General features: G+C 38.4%; 2 protein-coding genes across 4 annotated transcripts in view; one reads left to right on the top strand and one right to left on the bottom strand.

Annotated features, from left to right (window-relative positions):
- LOC111225836 (unconventional myosin-VI-like) overlaps window positions 1–12,069 on the bottom strand; it is a 36,791-nt gene extending 24,722 nt beyond the window's left edge. The window contains exons 1-11 of the mRNA XM_022750870.1: window positions 11,897–12,069; window positions 7,339–7,477; window positions 4,985–5,054; window positions 4,816–4,889; window positions 4,204–4,333; window positions 3,976–4,081; window positions 3,543–3,598; window positions 3,337–3,434; window positions 3,067–3,231; window positions 2,255–2,335; window positions 48–228 (exon numbers count right to left, since the gene is read on the bottom strand). Of these exons, the coding sequence (XP_022606591.1) occupies window positions 48–228; window positions 2,255–2,335; window positions 3,067–3,231; window positions 3,337–3,434; window positions 3,543–3,598; window positions 3,976–4,081; window positions 4,204–4,333; window positions 4,816–4,889; window positions 4,985–5,054; window positions 7,339–7,455 (1,078 nt within the window). The 5' untranslated portion in view covers window positions 7,456–7,477; window positions 11,897–12,069. The remainder of the gene's footprint in view (window positions 1–47; window positions 229–2,254; window positions 2,336–3,066; window positions 3,232–3,336; window positions 3,435–3,542; window positions 3,599–3,975; window positions 4,082–4,203; window positions 4,334–4,815; window positions 4,890–4,984; window positions 5,055–7,338; window positions 7,478–11,896) is intronic.
- Window positions 12,070–14,080: 2,011 nt separating this feature from the next.
- Window positions 14,081–18,238, top strand: colec11 (collectin subfamily member 11). 3 transcript variants are annotated; one of them, XM_022750563.1, is made up of 7 exons: window positions 14,081–14,195; window positions 14,643–14,808; window positions 14,953–15,024; window positions 15,513–15,584; window positions 15,677–15,730; window positions 15,861–15,956; window positions 16,128–18,238. In XM_022750563.1, exons 2-7 carry the CDS (start codon window positions 14,673–14,675, stop codon window positions 16,535–16,537), a joined length of 840 nt encoding a protein of 279 aa, XP_022606284.1. In that variant the 5' UTR covers window positions 14,081–14,195; window positions 14,643–14,672; the 3' UTR covers window positions 16,538–18,238. The 3 variants fall into 3 exon arrangements, with proteins under 3 accessions (XP_022606284.1, XP_022606286.1, XP_022606285.1); XM_022750565.1 differs by having other exon boundaries at window positions 16,146–18,238; XM_022750564.1 differs by having other exon boundaries at window positions 14,646–14,808.
- The last annotated feature ends 608 nt before the right edge of the window (window positions 18,239–18,846 follow it).

Consider the following 18,846-nt stretch of genomic DNA (forward strand, 5'->3'; position numbering starts at 1 on the left):
TGTGATGCAAGTTCTCAAGAAATACATCAATACACCATCTGCCTCACCTGAGGAGCTCCCCGTTTCTTCAAAGTCAATGTTGCCCAGATGCAGAACACCAGCAACCACTCTGAACAGGTCCAGCTTCTCAGTGTCATCCAGACCAATCTTCTTCATGGCCACACACATCCTGTTGAAGTCGCCCTGGTCGTCAAGAAGAGGGTCCTTCAGAGCACCGACCTTTTGATGCTGCAAAAGAAATTGAAAGTTGCAAACAAAAGAAATTGAAAATTGGAAACAGCGGAGAAACAGGCAATGTGTAAGAGTTCACGATTTACTCAAAAGAGATTAAGTCCATGAGTATCAATCTGTATTCTATGTAAACTAAAGGTAAATCTGATTCTAAACTGAATTGGGGGTGAACCACGAGGCCACACTTAACTATAAAAACCACATGTTAGAGATCAACAAACCAAAACTATTTTACAGTAACATGTTAAAAGAGGCTCCACCAGCAGCACACAGCAAACACACCATCCTATAAACCAAGGCTGCTCCGCCACAGTGCCCTGGCCCAAATGTCTTGACAACTAATGTATTTATGCTTTTAAAGGAAAGACAGAACCAATCTACAATTGTGCAACATCTCAGGAGTGATGAAAGCAGAAAGCACAGGCATGCAGAGTAAAAACGTCACTGGACCAGACCACTTCAAGAATCGTTAGGAGTCAAGATTGTAGATTAATCTTAACAAAGGCTGCACAATTATGAGTAAATGGATACCCCTGATTATACTCTAACATAAGAGACCATTCAAAGTTATTGTATTGATGGGAACAAAAGACAGCAAGCCTGCAAAATAAAATGTCAATCTTAAACAAACATTGATTGTGACTATGGGAAATATACAATAATTGTGCAGCCCTGCATTGTACAGTATGACTGATAAAAAGGTGAGTATGCAAACATACTTTCTATTTTCTATCAAAGAACCACCCAGCCCCAATCCCACCCAAACCAGGCAGACACAAGCAGACAAAGAGGAAGCATGCACTACACAAACAGCAGCACGTAAAACCTGAACATCTCAGTGTATACTTTAGGAAGAATACAGGATAAAGAGTAGGGAGCACAAAACCCTGATAGGAAAAGGAACATCACCTTATTGTCCTGTATACAGTAACAGAGACACGTGGTGGGATAGACAGATGCACAATGACGTGATTAGCAACATGTGAATAACACAGTGTACTTACAACCACATAGCTTACAGGGCTTCCATTCACAAAGGTACAAGGCATTGTTACAGATTTTGTAAGCACAAATAAAGACCCCTTCATATTTCATATATCATTGATATCTATTTTAAAAGAACTTTAAGTGACTGATGTTTTAAAATAAAGCTCCTTACAATTATAATTTCAAATATTTTAAATTACATGTTGTTTTGAAAGATGACATCAGAGCACAGCTAATCCAATAGCACATAACTGCCTCTGAGCTTCTAGAAACAACATCAGTAGGATTACAATATTTCAGTGCAAAAGCAGTAAGTAAGAGTTAATTACAGTACAAGAAATCAAAGAATAGAGGTTATGTTTGGCCTTTAAGGTAAAATATGATTCAATCATTGCACTTCTTTTTAATGTACTCGGCTAAATAAACCCATTATGGGTAAATCCATTAACAAAGAACTGAAAGCACCTCCTTTGTTTACCACTATTTCACCTGAAACTTTGATTAGCACAAAAAAGATATTATTTTATCTTAGAAAACAAGAAGTGAAATGAACATGTATAATTAGTCCCTGAGAGAGCAACCTGTCACACTTATTCTTCTAATTGTTTCATGATATTAATTACACATCTCCTGCAGGCTTTGCAGCACAACTCAACGAGGCACTGGTTCTGTTTCATGTTGTACATAATTCATCAAATGCACAGACCTGAACTAATTTCTTGGCATAAAATATTGTGATTGATCAGTTTCTGCATATAAATTATCACCTTTGCAGCACATTTTCTTAAATATGGTCTGGGATTTGCTTTCTGTCCACTGCGTACTCAAAACAATACTGTATATCTACATGATTTATTGCGCAGGAAAGAATTTAATTGTGTGACACTACAATACATTTTCTGTCTTTGTTTCTTGGCATTAAATACTTAGTACAGTAATACTACAGAAGTCAAATCTAACCCCCCGAAAAAAATTATGTCAACAATAATCTTGCATTGGGGTGAAGTGATTAAACCGGAACAGGACGTGACATTACCTCAGGACTCTTGCGATTCTGCATGATTTGTTTATCAGAGTCCTTACTGGCAAAGTATCTGGTGCATCCTCGGTTCAGATACTGCAAGAGAGAAAAATCATCTTAGAAAACACTTAAACATAATTAGGTTTTTGATAAATTAAATTCAGGCACAGTATAAATGCATACTGGGGATATTTGTATTGATTTTCAACATCTAAAAGATTTACTCTGCTGTCTTCCAATATTGCTTCACAGCTGACTAGAGGTGAATTGCATGAAGTAATTGCCTCTGTTGATGTGGGTGTCACCTCAGGGACCTGATATAATGACACTATGATAAACATCTGAAGGAACAGCTTGAGCGGCTTGTTGTTCTGTTTTGTAGTGCACGTAGAAGAAAATAATGGCTGGGATAAACACCTTTATGCTCTCTGACTTTGCCCCCGCTGAACTGATAATTACATTTGAACAGGACAGAATTCAATTGCAAAATATTTTGTTACTGAGGGGAGTTTCGATTTGTGTCAAGATGTCACTAAAAATAACCTAAAGCGACATCTAGTGGTCTTGTAAAGTAACTACCCACCCATGCCTACTAAAAAATACAAAGAAAAAAAGTTAAATTACATTAAAAAACAGCTTTCAAAATGCTGATTTAGGCTCTCTTTCAAAGACAAGACCATAACCCCTAAGTTTCATTTCACTTTCGTATGGCATATTTGAAACAATATTAATTTTATGCTGGCTCACAGTACAGTATTATATATGTTCTTATTCTGAGAAACATTAACACTCTACACTGACTCTAGGGTCCATTTAAGCTGACTGACCCTGAAACTGTCTGGAGAGTCTAGGTGCAGCTTCTTCTTGATGTCCTCAGATGCCCCAGCACACAGCCTGTAGAAGATGTGGTAGTTCCTCTCGTCGTTACTCTGCATGCAAATCCTCGACTTCTCTAACAAGTAATGGGAGACAAATCCACCCACGACTGCGTTCTGGTAAAACAAAAGAAAAATAAGCCTCAAGAGCAGATTCTAAAGTCCCTGGTCCACACACAGCAAATTATAAATCCACCTAGAGCATCAGTGATCATCCATTACCTTGTCATTGAAGTGGATTTCCACAAACTTCCCAAAGCGACTACTGTTATTATTCCGGACTGTTTTTGCATTTCCAAAGGCCTCAAGTAGGGGATTTGCTGAGGTTCAAAATACAAAAAAACAAAAACAAAAAAAAAGACTATCAGGATCACACTACCCCAAAACACAACATACATACGTGAGTTATTAGTTAGTTAATATATTACCTTCTACAATTCTCTCGTCAATATCTTGACCACTTCCATATGTTGTGGTCAGATATCTATAGGATGGGGATGAAATAAGACCAGTGTGAAGAAAACTGTTTAAAAGGCAAAAAGACACTCACACTAAGAAAGTTTACTACATCCATACCATTATGGAGTACTCCTTGCCTTATTTTAATTTCTCCCCCAGAAAGGAAATCATTTATAAAAAAAAGACGATAAATGTGGAGGTGTCATCGTTTCTGCTTGTTTCATAGCAAATTGCATCCAGGTTAATGTTGTATTGTTCATTGTTGTTTTTTGTGGAAGATTTGCAAGGCACTATCAGTGGCTCTCAATGAGGTGGAACACACAACCAGAAAGGAGAGGACCGAGGATGAGGGTGAAGGGAAGAAGGGGGAAGGATGCAGCATAATTCATGCTGAGTTCATACCTGAGAACAAACTTGGTGTTTTCAGTCTTTCCAGCACCGGATTCACCAGAAACTATGATGGACTGGCTCATCTTTAGAACCTTCATGTCCCTGTAGGCTTTGTCGGCTGAAAAGGAAAAATATCACTGATAACTTCCTGCATAATCAGTGTAAATCAAGGACCAAATAATGCATAATACAATGATGCAATTTTTCAAAGTGTAGCTGTTGAATTGTCAGTTGTCTCACCTATAGCATAAACGTGAGGTGGCAGAGTGCCAAGTGATTTCCCCTGGTACGACTTGATGGCATCAGGGCCGTACAGTTTGGGGATGTCATAGTAAGGATTCACAGCTATCAAGATATTGGCCACATAAGTCTGTAAGAGATATATATAAATATTTATTTATATACATATACAGGAATGGTTAAGGTCTCTGCATTTAGAGAGTTAATAAATAGCAAAAAATACAAATAAATTATTGAACAATGAGTGACTACAGAGGTGAAAATGACCCCAGTGAAGGCTCCTGAGATACACCTTAACTTGTTTCCCTGTCTTTCTCTTCTCATCTACCAGCTGTCCCTCATTTCCTAAGTGAGTAACTGGGATCAGGATTGGGTTTGCCGGTCTGACTTTGTGACCCTGTGCTAGCTTCCCTCCACTCTTTACCACCTGCTACTTTCCCCCCCCAGGGAAACAAGGATACGGATCCTGTCTCCTTCTGTCCTCTAACTTGTTACTGTATTTCCTTATGATACAACTGGATAGTAATGGTTTTAAGCCATTGTAAGGGCACAAATATAATTGATTTATACTAACACTAATGGAGACAAGAATAGGAGAAGAAGAGAACGTACATAAATGTGGTCTTTACTGTACCGCACTCTAACATTGTTCAGGAGTGTGGCTTCGTTCAAGTACATAAGGGAACCTGAAAACAGGAAGAAAACAAATGAGTGAAATGAAATTATGAAATTGTAAAAAAAATGACTTAACAAGCAACTGAGCGTCTGAGCAGTAACTTACAGTTGTCATCTACGTGTTTGTTGACATCATCCTCTGCCGGGAAGACTTGGCTCATTGGAGCAAGAAAGGTCTGTAACATAAACAGTTTTGATGTTGAAACAGACATGGTTCAAGTCGTACTGTCTCTATGAAACCCTGCCAACTTTAAATACAAGATTATTTATTGTTTATTTATTGTCATTTGAAAAGCTTATGACACATAACTAATTTTCCCAGCATCCTATAAAAGAGAGACATATTAAACATCATAAAAAGCTAAGCAAGCATGCATAAACATGAATCATTCATCATGCTTAAAGATCACAGTAATGATGTTTGGTGCGACATGTTCCCAGGCTAAATTAGTTACTGATATTCTTGCTCAATTGTTTAAGAGTCTGAGTTAATGGAAATAAACTCAATGGAACAAGCCGGCTGTGCGAGAAACAAGGGGAGACATGGCAGGATAATGAATAATTTGGTGGGAGAGCAACAGGATCTGAACACCTGAGCGAGTGAGGGAGTGTGGTGTGTGTGCGGTGCAGGAGAGATGATGCTGGTGCTTTGTACTGATCTTGTGGGAACCAATCAAGTTGTATTATTAAAAACGACCAAACCCCAACATTTAAACAATCATCATGAGTGACTTGATTAAAGCAGAACAGTGACTTTGTCTGGTTATTCCCTGCAGCATATATCAATGTAATAAACACTATTTTCTTCCATTTACATATTCATTGCACTCCCTATATCAATACCACTGCTGGAGTGTGTGTGTGTGTGTGTGTGTGTGTGTGTGTGTGATTCTGACCCAGTCTGAGCTACGATGCATGGTTTATTACCACCAACAGCTTGTTAGCATAAACAGAATGTGCTTTGTGTGTCTGCTACAGTACCTTGGCTCAATCTGGATATGCCCGTCCACAATAACAACCATGTGAGAAATGTCTAACCAATAAAATTGACAAAGAAGAAGAGGCAGCCAGGCTGAGGGCCATGCACAGAGCTGAGGCACTAATGAGTTCAACACCGCAGTAAAAAACACGCTCAATGGGCCTTTCATTCCCTCAGTGAATGAAACAGAGTTTCTGCCTTGCAATAGGGCATAAACTGATAATAATCATTCAAAGCTTTTCCAAGTGAGGTTCGCTTGAAACTAGTTAAAATCTTCTCCAGCTGAGTGTAACTTAAAAATATTCATCTTATTTGTGAGTCATTCAGTGGAGCACAGAGTCTTAATATTATGCAGTTACCTGTCAGTGGGGTTAGATAATACCTTGTGTGCAATTCATCTCCGATTCCACAGGTCTTTTGGTTTTTCTTGACATTTGAATGAAATAGAGTATCGGTTTTAAACCTTCAGAAAAGTTTAAAAATAATGCTCAAAAAAGGTGAGACTGCACCCCAATGCAAACATGAGGTTTTCTGACTGCATTTGTAGACGCTATAAAACTTAGTAGTAAGAGTGTTCAAACACAGATATAACTCATGACATGAATACAAAAAGATGAATATATTCCATTTAGCTGTACCAGTACCAAGGCCCTGGTGTTGCGCATGCGACATATCGACATGACAGACGAGGGAAAAGCAGAGGTGTAAATAATAAACTTTGTTGTTAAATTATGGCTTAATTGCATTTAGCTGCTTCAGTTTCAGGGCCCTGGTATTGTGCATGCAGGCTCAATGTCACACCGTCATGACTTATGGGACACTCGAATGAAATGCTATCAGATGCACCTGTGCTTTGACTACTTTAACAAGCCAAAATGTCGGATGTCAGAAAGGTCTTTGCACTAGCTGTGATGAGAACACTTCAAACATAACAAATGCAGAGGCAACTGCTACAGTGCATGTCCGTTGTAAACATCAGAGGCCTGCTTGCTGGGGACACGTGACGGCTCAGGTGTAACAGGTGGCCTTTACCTCCTAATGAGCCGCTCTCCCTCTAGGCAACACTATCAGCACACCTGCTGCTACTCTCTTTATTTATTCATGCCACTGTACATGTGGTCTCTCATGTTTCTCACATTTTACACATTGTTGTGCTAACGCCTTTCTAACTGAGATCACACTTACAACAGACAGTAATGAAATTACAGAAAACATAAGTTTTCATTTCATACAAATGGTTTTGAAATTTTTTCATGAACTTTTGAATAAATGCATTTCTATATGTGGTGATGACCCTCTTGGGCTTAAGGCAAACAACAAGCAATTTATGTGCAATTCTCACATCAATTTGCAGAGCCACGTAAAAGGAAAACAAGCACCAACACTACTATTACCTCAGCCCCTCACCCATTTCTCAGCTGCCTGTAAATGGAAAGCTGGCGTGTGTGTATGTGCCTGTGCGTTTGTATGTGATGACCCACCTTGCCCTTCTGGTTCAGTGGCTCTATGGTGAGCGTGTCGGCTCCTATGTCAACGATCATGCCCAGCTGGAACCCGTCGGTGGGGTGGGGCGCCCATACTGGCTTCCCATCCTCCATGGCTTACCTCCAGTCAGCACGGCTACACAACCAGGAGCAGGAAGGAGACAGAACATGGAAAAGAGGCAACATACGTAAAAGAAAGCACATATGTGGCTTAAAATAATTATGTAAAGTACAGTACACAGTTTTGCATTTTTTACTGAAGTTTCAAACAAACTGAATTTGCTTTAGAGTTGCTTCTATTGCCTGTTCCCCAAGGCTTGTGTGGCTACACAATATGTATTTCACTTTTTCTTCACAGCTACATAGGTGAAAAAGAAAAATGAAATCAGCATTGCTAATTTAAAGACTGAGAAGATCATTTGTCATTATCACTGTTTTTGTCGACGTTTTTTGTTTTTTTCTGTTGACCACCTACTTCTTATTTGCATGGCAGCAAGTTCCTGTATCCCTTCAAATTGTAATTTCAGTCTTTCTCTTCACAGTCTTTGCTGAACCCGATAAAACATTAAAATATGTTTTAAAACAATAATATTTAGCTATGAACTTGATCTTTTACTTGACATGGAGACTAATATCAAAGCAGCTAGATATGACTGATAGAACCTTAAGTGAAATCCCACAAAGCCAAAGATGAGAATAAAATTCATGATCAAATTGATCTACAAAGGCTTTTTTCAGTTATTTGCATGATGTGATCGGGACCTGTCTGTTTTGCTTTCCATTAACCTGTTATTCCTCCTACTGATCTTTTAAGGGAGGATTTCCCACTGGAACATAACTGAAGGCTTCTCTTGAGGGATGCAATCCCGAGTGAGGACAATGCTACCTCAAGTGACCTCACATAAACTACCCAGTTTTGAGCCTCTCAGGTTTGTCGGTCTGTATTTGGACTCTGAAGTGTCTGAGCTAAAGCAGCAAAACCAGAGGCTATGCTACCAAAATATGAATCTACTCTGTGCCCATACTGGTCACTGTTTGGTTAAGTAAGAACAATTATGAGGATTAGTAAAGTAGTTTCTGCATACTGACTTATGCACTTATACACAGACAGCCCATTTTTAAAGCGTAGAGCTGAGTGTCGTTATTTTAAGTCACAGCAAACATACACTACTTCAGTCACTAGAAGGAAAGTAGGTAAATCTGTTCATTTTAGTTGTTGGCATAATTTAAATTTCTGAGGCTAAATGTACTGCAGCTTGGGTATTTTAAGAACTGCTGTTTTTGTTAAAACTCACAGCTCAGCTATGTAACAAAAACTGCAAGACTTGATTCTGCACTTGACAACGGCAGTTTGTCCCTGTTGCAATATTCTGCCTGAATCTTGTGTTGACAATCTCAAAACATCATCAGCCAAATATGAAAGCCGGGTTTTCATGTGTGTCTCATTAACGGTTCTTGACAGTTAATCCTACAACCACAGTTCTTCAAAGCAAAAGTGCTGACGTTTTGCTTGAGAATCCAATTAGCTTCAGGGATTGAGGTCAAATGTCAGACAGGATAGTCGCTAGAAACTGCTGATGCAGCCTTCAACGAGCACTCAAAGTACATCAAACAGGTACATCAAAGCAGCACAGTGTTGGACTGGAGATGGTAACCTGTAGTGACCATGACTGTTTACTTTCTTTGGAATCTAGATAACAAGATACTATAATCAAAGATAACAATGATCTTGCATTGTTCATCATTTTATGCGACAAGCACTACATCAATAGATGGAAGGAGCTTTTTGAATATTTTATTCGTTTGTTGTTTGATATATTTCTTTGATATATTCTTAGTATAATGAGTTTACCATTTCCTTCTTCCTGAACAAAAGATTGTTACAGTAATAAGGAATATCAGTTGGACTTTTACTGCTACATTATAAAGCTCATGTCAGGTCTGGTCAACACACCTACATCTGGCAAGTGCTCACTGTGGACTTCTCTCTGCACAACTACAATTTCCCATCTGTCACTCACTTGAGGGGTTTTGTAACACAAGGCTCAGATGGAAAACCCATTAAAAATAAAAATATAAGTTAGAATAGTTGGAAAGCTACTGTACTGCCAATAAACAAATGATTTATTTCTGTGCAGGATAATATAGGTATGTTACAATTTTCAACAAGAAAGGGATGATTTGATTCTGTGTTAATGAAAAACAAAAATACAAAAAACAAATATACAAAATATAGGCTAAGAATTTATCACAACTTATTTATATTCATGTAAACGGATGAAAACCTGGTTTGCATCTAAATGAAACATCTTTAATGGAATAATTATGAAATGAGAATACAGGCTGAATGTTAAAACTGCTTCCATAGCAGAAGAAAATGGAGTGTTGTTATCTCACTTTATTATTATATGGCTCATCTATTATTAGAGCAATAATACCCTGTTTACACTAGATGCCTTTGCCCTATGTAGGCCAACAGCGGAGCAAGAGGAAGATACCTCACATCAAAGCACCGACCCACTGTCAAGGCCAAAACTAGAGCAAAAAGAACACAAACAGTTGATTGAGAAGCACATTTCATAGATGGCTGTACATGAAATCTTTTAGTTTTATAACAGCAAAATTTGTACTAGAAGATCCTTGAAACTCTCTGTTGGTTGTAGAAAGCAGAGCCAAATAATTGTCTTCACACTGATAGGGTGCAATGTACTATTGCTGGAGATCAATACAAAAATCTGATTCTACAACACAGATTAGAGTTGGCTGTAACAAGTCAAAAGGTTCTGTCTGTAACTTTCAGAGACCTAGACGACTTTGTGCACATTCCTTGTTGTAAATTGCAGTTGTACTAATTTGATTGTCAAACATTACAAATGCAGGGCTATTAATGTTGAATTTACATAACACACTCTCGTATTCAAAACACATTCAAACATAACATGTAAGCAAAGTTAAAAAAAATAAATGCACCAGAAAGAGGGAGGATAAGAAGACTTTCCCAGTCCTTTATCTTCAACCTTCAAGCATAAGATCAAGGCTAGTGGGATCCTCAAGACTGCCTTTGACTGGCGACTGATAATCACAGTTTTCTCACAATTTCCTACTTGTAGTATAATTACACTATGTCCACACAGGAAATACGCTAAGATCAAATCCACATGAACAACACAAGCCTACATGACTGCACACATCTGGCTATAATAACAGAAATAATCAGAATACACTTAACACAAAATGAATGCTTGTTTAACATATATCAAGAGCATCCCATCTGTGCCAGTCTGCTGCAGACATGGCTCCACACACAACAAATCTGTCTTCATCATATATAGCAGTGCTCACTGAACCAAGAGCAAAGGGATCCACATGCATTTTTTCAACGCTAACCTCCAAACAATCTGGGATATCACTTAGGGAGATGACCTTGTACCTAAAAGTCTACACCACAAATTGATGGCATCACTCACTGCTCAACTGAGACCAGTACCTCATGAGTAACTTTGACTCTGCAGCTTTAAATCCTCTTACTATTTGACCCTAATCCAGACAGAGAGGTGAGACGATTCAAGTGAGAGCTAAGCCTAGCAAATAAAAGTCAGTGATCAGTTAGCAGGACAATGCAAATCAGAAAAGTGTCACATTTCGCATGAAACACAAAGAAAACTACAGTGCAGAAGAGGAGGAAACATAAACATACACACACACACACACACACACACACACACACACACACACACACACACACACACACACACACACAAGAATGAACACTGGGGCTCTGAGGCATAGCAGGACACACAAACACGCCTCTAGCTTCCTGCCTCTTGTTTCCTGTTCTCTACCAGGCAAAAGGGACATGGAAATCATTGGATATTGACTACAGGGCAACAGGATCAAGACAGATGTACACGCAGGTCACACTTTCAGTGGTGCACCTTTAAAATTCACAGTCAGATTTATAGTTTCAAAGAGGGTAGGAAGACTTTGCTAAGCAGTGGCAACATGTTAGAGCTGGTAAATGTAGGCATACAAAAGATACAAAGCAGTTGAATGAAAACAAGGGAAATAATGTGAAAAATGTGAAATAAAACAAATGAAACCATGTTAATAGTCTTGTATAAGGACACTTCAGACATAGCACAGTTAAATTTAGTTACTATAGAACAAAACAGTCATACTTCTGTGATATACTAGTTCAGAAGAAGTTCTCCCTGAAGCTTTTAGAGTCAGTTCAAGATAATCTCATAATTATTTGAATTTTTACAAATACCCACCCTCTGTACAAGGGACTAACAGTACTAAGCCCCTTATAAATAAGCCATAAGGAGTAGCTACTGGAAGAGTCTGACAGCAAACAAACACCACCAAATGCGGGTAAGGCTAATTATTCAACAAATAAGATTATTGCTGGTTAGTATACAGAGAAAACTAAAGCAACTGCACTCATTCCATAACTGTCAGGTACTGTAAAGACAATACGAAGTACGCGAAGCTGTTGCTGACCCTAGCTGTTCGCTGAAAAGTGTAAAAGTTGGACAAAAGCGGGGACACTTACGACTCGTATCCGTCAGACAGCAAAATGTACGTGCGAGGAGACAGTGACAGATTTTAAGTCCCTCATGCGGATGTGTGGCTGTCGCTGTAGTCCAGCTTTCTTGGTCTTTCTTTCCTCCCGGAGCAGGACAGGACAGGACCGGACAGAGCGGCAGCAGGGTGTCTGGATGACAGGCTGCGCTCGCGCTACGGTGAGCACAGGTGACGTCACCCTGACTGTACATTTACTGGCGGTCCGTTAAAGTGCTGCTCGTAAGATCCTGTGTCAAGCAGATTTTCTGTAGTGCAGAGGAAAAATAAACATCAGGACAGTGGTAGCCTATATTTCGGTTATCTACATATTTTATAATCCAGACATATTTCCAAATTCTTTCCTCACAGTAACATAACAAAGATAATGTTGATCTAACATCCATTAAAAAAAAAAAAAACATGCTTAGAGTACAATCTGGGGAAATATAGCAGCAGATATTAAATCTAAAGCAACAAGTCGCTGGTACATTTGCTGGCACCTTTCCAGGATTCAGTATAAATCAAAAAATTGCTATCATAAAAAAAGTGTGAATATAGGGGGTTTTTATTTTACAATTTATGTCGATTACTTTGTGCTTAATCGTCGTAAAACTGGAGTTATGGAATAAATTTAGTCCACACCATACTGCTTCACTGGCTGCAATGAATTGACAGCAAATGCTGCCTTGAGTCATGAATATTTGAAAGGCAGGTAATCCAAAACTTTTGGGGGGATTTTTGAAGGAGACACCCAATCCACCACTGAGAGCAGCCACTGGGTTTGTAAATCTAATTAGGACATCTGATACTCCTCTATTGGACCATATCTCATTACAGACACTAGATGACAGCATGTAAACATTAACATGACATTTTTTGTTCACAAGTTTAAGTCCAAGTTAGTAATTGCATGACTTCCTAAATAATGCAAAACAAAGATAAGCACCATGTCAGTAACAGACACATTTTATTTTCCTAGTCGAACAGCAACTACAATACAACAATGAATTGTGCATCTCATTATTTTGTTAATTTGATCATATATTTTTCACTCTGGTAAAGACTAAGACAGACAACAATTGCAGCATTATTTATTTGCCAAATAGGCTACTAGGACTGAAGTCTTTTTAAAGCATATCGTCTTTCTTGTTATTTTGATAACATGATATGTGGATCAGTGTACTACTGACTGATAAATTGCAAATAAAATGGGATAAAAGAAATTGATACAGACCACTTGTGTTTTTAAATCCTATAATGTACTTGCGTGGACAATGGCTCCACCAAGTGGCCATATTGGGGAGAAACAGATCTGCATGTCTACGGCCAAATCCCAAACCAATTATGAATCAGGGAGGCAGTAAAGAGTAAAGAGCAGGGGAGGGATGCACCGGAGAATTGATCATCAGAGAAATGACAGTGACAAAAGCCCAATATAGTGAACTACGCTATTCATATAAAATCATAATTTCTAATTTCTTGACATGGAATGAGTCTTGGGCATGGTATTACAAAAACTTTGAAGCACCCACCAAAGTGCAACTCAGTGAGAACTAACCATGATGTTAAATTGACTCCCTGAATAAATCCTTTGAGTTTTTTGTAGAGGCCTGGGCAACAACTTCTCATATTCCACTGTAAAGCTCTGCAAAGCAAAAATCTGTGCTTTCATGAGTATGTTTAGATCTTTTGTACCATTATAATCTTCTTTATGTGTGTGTATCCATTCAGGCTACATTAATTTTTAATTAAAAAGAAATTACATAAGATGGCAGATATGCTGTGCGGCATTGAACAAAATATAGTGCATTAGGGTGCACACAGAAAAAAAAAGCTGTTTTTAATCACACAGACCATAAGAATACATTAGGAACAGAACTCATATCATTAATACAGTGTAGTGCATTATCCATTGCCACACAAGCCGCGATAAGATATAGTTTTATGAAAAGGCGGAGAAAGTTCAGGCATCCCATACAAACTGAAACTTAAAATACCTGATAAGTTTCTTTTGCTTTCCTAAACATCTGACAGAGAAGTTAAGTTAGTGGATTCATCCGGCCCCTCCACTGTCAATCACTTGACCACTTTCCCAGCCAATTATCTGTGGAGCCCCAGCTGCTTTGGACTTTATCTGTGAACTGTTTACGAATGTCCTATCACACACATTCTGTGGTGCCTGTGCAAGGATATGAAATGTTTCTGTAGTACCACCATCGCTCAAAGCTCCTGCAAGTCTTTGCAAGCTGGCAGTTCTTTTCCCCTCTGTCTGGAAAGTTCATCTACAGGTAGGCCATCCATATTCTTAAATTCAGTATACTGAGTTATTGATACTACAAAGATTATCTAAATGAAGCGGAATATGTCTTTGGTCTTGGCAAATATGACTGGGTGCGACTTCCATTTGCTTTGTGAACAGCTGTTTCTACCATTAATTGATCTAGTAGATGAGTATGAATTGGTTTAAAGAAATGTTTTTCCTCATTATTAAGATACTCTCTGTGGCTTCATATGTGTGGTGAATGTTAATACATTTTTTGGGGGGGTATTTACAAAATAAATGCTGAAAGTAATGGACAACAGGTGTATGCTAATATGTTATGGGTTTAGGTTGCATTACTGCTTCGCTTCTGAAACAAATGTTTACTCCGGATTCCACTACATCAGCTGTGAAATTTTTGGTTGTGAATGACTCTTAATCATTCATATTTTCTTAATCTCTCTCGTCTCTCCAGTAGAGCCTACTAACCAGCCCATGTAGAAGAATGAGAGGAGAGAAGCTGTTACTACCAATGGTACTAATGTCTGTGATGTTGAGTTTTTTAACAATACAGACATCTTATGGGCAGGACTTGGCAGAGGAGCCCTGCACTGTTCAGATCCTTGTCCCTGGACTCAAAGGCATGCCGTTCTTACACACACACACACACACACACACACACACACACACACACACACACACACACACACACACCAAACTGAACAAAAATAGAATCTATTTCCATATTTTATGATTATTTTTTTTTCGATCTTTTTCTGCAAAAGGAGAACCAGGAGAGAAAGGACAAAAAGGAGCACCAGGAAGACCGGGAAGAGTTGGCCCTCCTGGAGAGATCGGTATAGTTTTTGCACTCGCAATAAGGGAAGATGCGAAAACATTTACCATACACACATGCTTATGCGTATAATTTTTTTTTTTTTTTTTCTGTTTTTAACAATACGCAATAGGCTGAAAAAAAAAAAAAAGAACTAGGGTAAAGATCACATTGCTCAGGCTGATAATGTGCTGTTACATCACTAACAGGCCATCCAGAGATGGCCAAGTGTTTACATGTGGGTGAGAGGTTGGAGGAGAAATGGTCTGCACAATCCACGGCTGCGGACAAGTGTTTACTGAAGACCTTAATGAGGAGTGGAGGGTGTTCTCATACTTTTAAAGGAGATTACACAGACTCATCGTTTTAATTAACCTACCATAGTGGAAGTAAATTGTGGTTTGAGAATTTCAGTTATTTTTTCATTAACTTTAATTGGTGTCTTTTAAGGTGCACAAGAAATGTATGTTTTTCTTTTTAAATATTTCTGTCACAATGACTTTTTTTCAGGGCAACCTGGGCTCAAAGGACAGAAAGGAATTATGGGACGTTACGGAAAAGTGGGCCCAAGTGGAATGAAAGGTTAATATAGAATGTACAAATGTAGTTCAGTTGTTTGAGAATTAAGTGTAGTATATTTTGTGTTTTATGAATAATTACATTTTATATCTCAGGGGTAAAAGGAGACAGTGGGGATCCAGGTCCAAGGGGCCCTGACGGAGAGCCAGGTGAGATATTTTATCATCTTATTTAGTTTGTCAAACTGACTGTTTAAGGTTTAAACACGAACATTTGTTGACATTTTAGAATGAATCGTTTTCGATGATGTCGTAATCCTCCATATTTTTGCCTTAACAGGTATCCCGTGTGAGTGCACACCGATGAGAAAGATGATTGGAGAAATGGACATTCTCGTGGCCCAACTTTCCTCTGAACTGAAATTCATTAAAAATGGTATGATCTTAGCATTCTTTTTAAAAAAAAAAGAAAGAAAAAAAAGCTCTTGTGTTCTTCTTGTTTGACTTCTTGTATTCTTGCTATTGCTTCACTTCTTCTCCTCAAAGTACTGCAAATGCTGGGCATGTCAATGTGAAATTTATAGAAATACAAGTGCTCATTTTTCAGCACTGCCCTCCCCTGCAGCTGTTGCTGGCATAAAAGAGACAGACAGTAAAGTCTATCTGTTGGTGAAGGAGGAGAAACGCTACTCCGACGCTGAGGTCTACTGTCAGATGAGGGGAGGGCACCTGGCCATGCCCAAGGATGAGGGAGCCAACACTGCCATTGCGGGGTACATTACTGAAACAGGCCTGAGCAGAGTCTACATTGGCATTCATGACCTGGACCGGGAGGGTGTTTTCACCTACGTGGATCGCTCTCCAATGACCACTTTCAGCAAATGGAGGAAAGGAGAGCCAAACAACGCCTATGATGATGAGGACTGTGTTGAGATGGTGGCCTCTGGGGAGTGGACTGATGTGGCGTGCCACCCCACCATGTATTTTGTCTGTGAATTTGACAAGGACAGTATCTGAGTGCAGTCCTTAGCAAACAGCTGCTAGAAGATTTGATAAATATAATGGAACAAAAGTTAGACGCATTCACTGTGTTTGTGTGATACCTTCTATCTGTAAATATGAGGAAAAAATGACATCTAAGTTGTGCAAACTCATATTTTCTTTTCTTCCCTTACAAGCATTACAAGCTATTTATTTTCTTAATTCACACAACAACCAACAAGTTTGTTCTTTGTGTTAGAATCTTACTCACTTTAAGTGCACCCTTAATCTCATACTCTGTGACTCATTAATGTTCCTGACAGTATGCAAGGTAATATACTGAGTTTTTGTTATGCAAAGTATCCACTGAGCAATATTTGCTACAGTGCCATCAACAAACAAGGCAAATGAGCAAATGCAGAGGGGCTGTAGATTTTGTGGGAAATATGAAATTAAAAGAACGATTTTGGTTCCAGTTGAGTGCTTTTAATCAGAGAAATTGAATACACCATACATTTTATGTTCATATTCGTATTCATATAATAAGTTATGTGGAGGTTGTTGTACAATAAACATTCACTAGTAATTTAAAAAAGAGACGGTGTCTAATAATTATTTTCTGCCACTGAGCTGACTAAACTTATGGGTGGAACTGTGCTTTGAACCGAATCCTGAGCTAGTGTAACACAGCCTCCACCCAGTGCATAAAAACTGAACTGCACTGTAATGGTCTCTTCAAATGGGATGTATGTTTTGTGGTTTTGGCTGCTCCATGGGCCTTTTCACATCAGACATTTTGACTTGTCACAGTAGGAAAAGCACAGGTGTTAACATTAAATTTGCTCTGTTGGAACTGAAGCAGCTAAATAAAATTCTGCCACCATTCATTTTATTATTTACACTTTGTTCTCTCTACTGTGACATAGTAAAATTTCTTCTGTGAAAAGGCCTATTGTGCTTTTTAAAAAGGTATCTACACAAACTGTTGCTATCTAGGATAAAAATCCATGATATAAAAGTGAATGTTGAGCTTGGACCTCTGGTGGAGTGGAGTTCTTAAAACTGTTATGTGGTATTGAAAAAATACCGTGTATGTGATGTTATTTCTGCTTAACCAAGTTATACTGTGTAAATGTTAAACCCTGAAAACATGTTTATATTGCATTCCCAAACCCTAAGCCTCTGTCAACAGATAAGACCACCCTCTGTAGTATGCAAACATCCTTTGGATGCAATAACTCGAGTGACCTCACATCTTAAAACATCCACATTCCAGTTTCTCGCTTTAAATAGTGCATGTTCACAATTTCTGACTTACCAACGGTAGGAAACAGTGATTACAGACTGTAAAAAATTTAATTTTTTAAAAATGGGTGGGACTGACCTTTAAGAGTGTCAACGGAAACGCTCCCACTGCAGCTCCCTGATCCTCCACTTGACAAGACACAGGAGTCATCTCTTTGGGAAACCATACATTGCATGCCAGATGCACTGGAGGAATATCACTAAAAGAAACAGCACATATAGATTTTAATCTACACATCAGATTTAATTGTGATGCTTTAAATGGGATATTTATTTGGACTCAATTGTTGGAGATTTTTCTATATTAATATTGCTTTGAAAAAATGTTGAAATCTATCTTAGGCAGTGAATTGAATCTGATGGTGTGGACTTAACAAACTGCAGTCTTGATTGTTGTACTAAGATAAATTAACACGGGCAGTTTTCCTGTGACATGACTATAATTAAAAAATAATGTATCATCTAAACACAAGAGGGTTGACAATAATAATAAATTAATTACACTTGGTAATTGTTTGACAGTGTAATGTTTGGTGAATGACAAAAACAAGACATTACACACTGTGGGTTAGTATGACATTTTCTTCTTTGAAAATCCTCAATGGTTTAGTTGTGTGATTAATAGAAGTTGTCTTACAGCCCCTGCTGTTATTGTTTTTTGGGATGGGCATCCCAGCTGAGATAATATTGCACCACTAAGAAGAAGAATTTGAATATGCATGATGCAGTTCTCCTAATAAAGCACAGCACCGGTCCCTTAAGAAATGAATAATTAATGCTGAGATGAATTATGCATTTAATTGACCAGGACTTGTCTGGCCTAAACCAATTAGGTGCCATTGTTGGTGCAATCTCTGGTTACCTTTGTGGTAAACAATTTGGACAGCTCTGTCTAACAGTGGACTGGCACATAATCTGTGCTGAAGAAAAGGTCTGTGAATGGGAGATATGGCGACAGTGCATGAAAATAAGGGGAAAAAAACACTGCATTGGATGTTCTAGCCACTTCTATATCTACCATGGAAACATCAAATTTGTAT

Source organism: Seriola dumerili, unplaced genomic scaffold (assembly GCF_002260705.1).
Source record: "Seriola dumerili isolate Sdu_G_001 unplaced genomic scaffold, Sdu_1.0 BDQW01000149.1, whole genome shotgun sequence".
NCBI lineage: Eukaryota > Metazoa > Chordata > Actinopteri > Carangiformes > Carangidae > Seriola > Seriola dumerili.